The sequence below is a fragment of the Callorhinus ursinus genome, unplaced genomic scaffold (genome assembly GCF_003265705.2).
Source record: "Callorhinus ursinus isolate GAN/ISIS: 27379988/994484 unplaced genomic scaffold, GSC_fseal_2.0 scaffold4, whole genome shotgun sequence".
Lineage (NCBI taxonomy): Eukaryota > Metazoa > Chordata > Mammalia > Carnivora > Otariidae > Callorhinus > Callorhinus ursinus.
The window spans coordinates 31,359,581-31,365,580 of record NW_027397066.1 but is presented as its reverse complement, the minus strand read 5'-3'; the positions used below and the strand labels follow the sequence as shown (position 1 = coordinate 31,365,580).

The following is a 6,000-nucleotide window of genomic DNA, read 5'->3' as shown; positions in this document are numbered from 1 at the left end:
ATCAAAGACAACCTTCAAGTGCACACCTGTGTGCAGGTGCATACAGCTGGGTGCTGGAGAAAAACAGAACATGAAATTTACTCCGATTAAGAAGTTGCCTCTGCAAATCCTCACACAGTCTCGTGAATTGGCTCTCTGGATGTTTCTTTCCCTAAGTCCCACACAGGCTGAGCCTCTGTCTGACCTGTATCTGCGGGCTTGTGCGACCTCCCAGTGCCGGCTACCTGCACCTGATGTGGCACGTCTCATTACTGCTAAGACTCACCCTCCTGCGGAGGTGCTACAGTGTAACTAGCACTTGGGTAACAATACTGGAAACACAAGGTACCAATACCTCAAATGACTTCACTGCTGGTTAGGGAATATTCACACTTTGACCCACGGGGTGTTCAGGAGGCATTCCCTTACCCGGGCTGAAAAGCAAAAACCCAAAGTTTACAAGTAAAACAGACACCATAAAAGTGTGGGCACAGATTTATTGCTGTCTCATTTATTATTTAATGCAGAGTCCATGTTTTCTGAGTAATGGTAATAAGATGTCCAAAATTCAACATTATTAAACATTCCAACAGCAAAATAGGTGGAAAGAAGCCCTCAAATATTAACTCCTCTAAGTTCTATCTGTGGAACAACTCGGGATAGAGGCTACTGTGCTGGTTATCTTGATTTGTAAGGAGAACCGCTATCCTCCGACACGGGGCACAGGAGTCCCAAATGTTGGCCAACTGTTAGGCACCGGGGAGAGCGCGTTTGTCACCCTTGGAAATGTCTGGGGAGACCTGGGACGACTTCCAATATGAAAATCCTTCCTTTGACCTCAGGCTGAAAGAGACGCCTACTGCCGAGAGGGTCACAAGAAGGCCCTGTGGACCAGGGCGGACTACCGTGACAAAGGCCAGAGTGATCCTGCTGTCAGAAAGGGCCCATTCTGAGAGCACTCGTGCAGAGGCCTCACCCGGGGACCCGACGAAGCCACGCCAGCCATCAGCAGCTTTCTGCTTATTGAAGGCACAGGGTTCTCATCCTCCTGAGGGAAGGGGTTGTGTTGTGAGTCATATTCAAAACACACTTCCTAGCTCTGAAAAACTGCGCTCAGCTGCCATCTATCTGATTGAGATTTCAGGCTGATGGCGTTTTTCAAAGTCCCAGGATCTCTGGCACCCATGACTCATGACCATCCTGATGCGCCCGGCTACTTCCGTAGGGAACACGACTCCCAAGGGTAGACACTCAAAGGGACTCACAGCTGCTTTGCATCACACAACAGCAAAAATAAATACCCAGCTCTAAGAGGGTGACGAAAACCCACAAAGAAATAAACATGAGTCTAAAAATGCAGTTCGCTCACTAGCAACACTTGGTTTGAGCCTAGAAACTGGTGATTTACCCATAAAACATTTATCTACAATGACTTTGATACTTAAAGACCAAGTAAAAAATGAAAACTATTTTTTTCAAAAGACAAACTTCAGTAAATACCCAGGAGAGTGCTAAATTCAAGACGTCCTAATGGTTCTCTGGGGCTTCTTCCATGGCCAGAACAGACAGGGGCTGGCTGCATGGCCTGCTGGGGACCAGAGGGTGTGGTCCCACAAACCCGACGTGGAAGAGTGATGGACCCACATCTGAACCAGAGGACTCATCTAGAGCCCTCCCGGCCCTTGCACTTCCACAGGACTAACTGTCCTTTGCAAGCACAGTGATGCTGAAAAAGGAAACAACAAGGAAACATGAAGGTGCATTTATTCACATCCATGCCACCTAAACCTACTGGGTACAGTAATCGGGACTGAAGAAGGGACGAATTGCGACCTAAACAACAAAAACACTGGGACCTCCGTCCCCATGACTCGCAAGTTCTAGTTCAGAAGTCTGCATGCTGGCAAGCCAGCGTCCTCCCTGAGAAGCACGCGTCATGCCTTGTTCTCTCCCTCCGGCATCCTCTGTCCCTCTCAGTTAAGGCCTGGACAGTGCTAGGACAAGGCCGCCAAGTCTCCCCCGGAGGCATGCTCTGGCGAGGAGCCGTCTCCTGCGCCATCAGTCGCCCGTGGGCCCGGGCCCCGTGAGGTCAGGCTCCGGCCCGCGCAGCTCTGCCGTCATCTGCCCCCGGAGCTCCTGCACCGTCTGCAGCAGGGCTGATCGCTCCAGCTCCAAGGCAAGGGTGGCCTGCTTCAGCTTGCTTTCACTGATCAGAAGCTTCTCAATGGTGGCTTCCAGGCTCTGGATCCTACCATTTGCCACCTGGAGAATATAAGACGAGAATGTGAACAACCGAGTGAGAACACATAGGGGCGGGGGGGGCACTCGCCCCAACACTCCACCGTCCAGCCTTGGAGACACTTTGGAGCCCTACTGTGGCAGAGACAAGCCTGTTTAGCATCAGTTCTTTCGGCCACACAGGAAGACTACATTTCCCAGGCTCCCTCACAGGAAGGCAGGGACTTCTTCCCTGCTGCGGCTACTCTGAGATGGTTGGTGGCTTCACAGTGCAAAGGGAGCCGGCCCCCATCCCCGATGACAGGGAAGCCAGCTCTGATCCGCGCCAAGAATGCTTCAAGAACAGGAGGTGGAGCTTCAGGGACAAAGCAACTGCTGCTGGGCCGTGCCACTGAGACTTGGAGCTTTATGTATTACTGCAGCACAGCCTGGCCCAGTCTTACAAACACGCTCGTACGTACAGACTGATGTCAGACCGAGAGGCAGACGGTTCCTCTCCAGGGGAAGGCCTCAGCAGTACCGGCCCTCTGTTCCAAAGGCCTGTTTTCCTACAGTAACCAGGCATCACCACCTCAAGGAGTACAGGCACCTCCCGGGAGCACGAGCCGGGCCTTGCAGTGTCTGTGAAAGGCCCCCGTGCACAGTCTCTGCCGCTCCGTCTCGCTGACCCCATGCAGCTCTGCACACGTGCCCGCTTACGTGCGGTGGGGCAAATGGTATATGTATTTTTTTTCTCTCATTTTCAAAACACGGGAAACAGGTTCTTGAACAAGACAACACTTGTGCCAGACAGACACCTCACAACTCAAAGTCTAGCTCTGGCTGAGCCGCTGGAACACTCAAAATAGAAGGACTGAGCTCCCCAAGTCTGTGTACTCACTAGGCAGGGGCACTCACGCTGAGTGTGCACCTGCAAGGGGTGCTCTGTGATCCTCACATTCCTACGCAGGCTCAAGGCCTGGGACAGGTCCACCACCCCCCACAGAGGACTGCTCGTGCCACCCAGCTTCGTGGTGAGCGGCTCTGCAGGACTGTCACTCTCCTCAATGAGACCGAAGCTCTCTCATGGAAAAAAGCACGTCTCATCCTGTACACAGGTCGGGGCTCCCACAGCACCTAGTTCACTGGCACTGGGTGACTCACAGCTGCTTATTATAAAAAATGTATGTCCCTTATTATTTGGCACCATTTGGTATGCAATTGTCTTCTATGTGCGGCTGGACAAAAGACACTTTGCTCTCCAGCTGCTAGATAACATTAAGTGTTTAACCAGAAAATAAATGGGACCTTGGTACCGTCTGACAACTAAGAGGAACAGAACAAAGCTAGAAAACAGTCAATTTTGATACTTTGGGGAAAACTATTATATTTAACACCTATCCTTGGACTCTGAAAACTGTTAAAAAAAAAAAAAAAAGGAAAGGAAGTGTGAGTCTTACAGAACATATATAGTCTGGCTGCAAGGCAGTAAACCCATGTGACTCACGGAGGGAAATGGGAAAACGATCTTCAAGCACGTGCAAACTGACACAACGTAATCCCTGTCCCAAGGCCTGGACAGCAGCAGTGTCTTCTGAACCTCAGTGGCCCTGGTGCCTGGCAAGGCAGGGGCTCCAAATACTGGTGGGTTGGCACAGCTGCAGTCTTGAATGGTCTCTCTGCAAGACCACAGCCACTCGGTGAAAGAGAGACCATTCCAAGGAGGATGTCAGTCATGACCAATTACCGCTTGGTGCCTTTCTTGAGGAATTTTGAGATCTGAGCAGCTTTTCACAGCCTCTCTCGTCATGAAAGGGGTACAGTATCATAGAAGCGCCATGAAATTACCTGCACCCTTTACCGCAAAATAATCACACGGGTATTATTAGCCCAATAAACGGAACCCTCCATTTCTGTACTGCCTATCTTCATGCGCCAAATTAAGTCCAAGCTTTGTCAGAAATGTTCCTATCAGGTTCTATTTCAGAGACCTAATTTGTTTGGAAGTCACTTAAAATTACCACCTCCACTGCAAACCGTTACAGGCCAGTAAGTCTCTTTATCACTGCGAGCCTCCCCTTCGGGGTGCAGCCAAGACATCCTGGAGATACTGTACACAAGTGTATTTTCAGTTAGCACACCTCAGTCGTAGGGGAAAAAAAGAAGCTAAATTTCAGAATGTGCCTGGTGGTTAGGACTGGGCAGCGAAAGCATTTTTCTTTGTTCCTTTACAGTAAATAGCCAGTAGGTCTCCTGGGACAAATCCCTGCTGGGAGGAATGCATTCTGGACAAGGGTTGATTTATTAAACTCTCAAATGCTGGCCTTTCTCATAACGCAGCCAAGCTTGTGTCTGCAAAGCAGCAACTTTCTATGGAGAAAACAAAGATGCAGAAGGTCAGGATGGCAGGCGTACTCTAAGGACAGCCCAGGAACACCATAAAATACACACTTCGGGGACAAATATGTATTTGTCTTTGCAGCAACTCAAAAATTTTTTTAAATCCCTCAGAACAATTCCTTAACATTAACAGTACTACCGCCCATTCATGGCATTAAGAAAGTAGACCGTATCATTACGTTATTCTATGTGACTGGGAAAGGAGCTGTGCTCAGCAGTTAGGAACTGTGTGTCATACAGACGAGGGACTCGGGACAGGGCAGGTCAGTAGTCTGCCCAGGGCAACAGTGTGGGTGGAGACAACGCTGGATCTGACAGAGCTGCGTTTCTGGACTACATCCCCAGGCTTACCGCATGTCAGCCTTCTGTATGCATGGTCTGTTTGCATTTCTACCACATGTCCTCATCCACATTTATCCATGTTAAAATGGAAGCTTCTAGAGGGGAGAACTATGTCCCTCATTAATCAAATTTTTGTTATTTGTAGTAAGGACTCAAAAATCGTGACCATATGCTCTGGTTTGCTTTGTTAGGTAGATCTCTGTGTTACTCCCCTCCCCTAACATCCCTCCATGGACCTAGCTGGTTTTGCTCACAGAAGCCCAAGACTTTGATTCTCTCATTATTACTCAAAGCACAATTGCTGGCATTCAGCAAATAGTCCCTAGGCATCCTGGACCCCAGTTCATCGCTGGGCCTCTCTCCTAAAAGGGTTAAGTGCAGAGACAGCCTCTCAGAAAGTTCCAGGACTGTCTGACCTCAGCAAAGGATAATCTGTCTGCTCCCTAATAAAAAGGAGCAGTTCTCCTGGGATACCTTTGATCCCAACTATAAACAGACCGGGGGAGGGGAGGTAGGGAGAGGTCCCTCGGTCATGGGAAAACCCAGCCTGCTGGTGGTTTGGTGCGCTAATGATCTACCATACGCTCGGGGCTCAGGAAGCAGCTTTATAAATATGCTCTACCTGCAGTTGTTCAAGGAGGTCAAGGTTCTGTTTGCGCAAGCTGCTGTTGGTCTTCTCTAATTTGTCCATTCTTTGGTTGTCACTGAGAGGAGAGGAATCGATCAGCTCTTCTTGAAGCACGTGGTACTCAACTTCATAGGCTTGTAATTGTTTAGAGATATCCATCTCAAACACCTGTTACATACAGAAAAGTCATCAGGCACTGAAAATGAGAAAAATCACACATATGCATGCGTGGTCATGTCAACAAGCATGCCCTAAGCACCTACTCCGGGCCTGGTACTATCAGTGAGAAATAAGGAAAACTCCCTGCATTGAAAAGGTAACAATTCTACTTGGGAAGAAAGAACAAAAGAAGCATTGAGAACTAAACCCAAGGTAACAATAGGTACGGGTCTCTGATAACTCATTTTCCAAAAGCCCAAACCTTACTTTTTAAA

General features: G+C 49.1%; 1 protein-coding gene across 12 annotated transcripts in view; it reads right to left on the bottom strand.

The window, feature by feature from the left end:
- Window positions 1-462: 462 nt before the first annotated feature.
- The window catches only part of TBC1D1 (TBC1 domain family member 1), a 226,012-nt gene continuing 220,474 nt past the window's right edge, over window positions 463-6,000 (bottom strand). For 11 of the 12 annotated variants that reach the window (XM_073891527.1, XM_025887689.2, XM_073891528.1 and 8 more), the window contains 2 exons: window positions 5,561-5,734; window positions 463-2,241 (listed from right to left, as the gene is read on the bottom strand). In XM_073891527.1, coding sequence (XP_073747628.1) covers window positions 2,038-2,241; window positions 5,561-5,734 — 378 coding nt within the window. In that variant the 3' untranslated portion in view covers window positions 463-2,037. Of the gene's footprint in view, window positions 2,242-5,560; window positions 5,735-6,000 lie in introns of those variants that run through there. The other variant, XM_073891531.1, reaches the window with a different exon arrangement.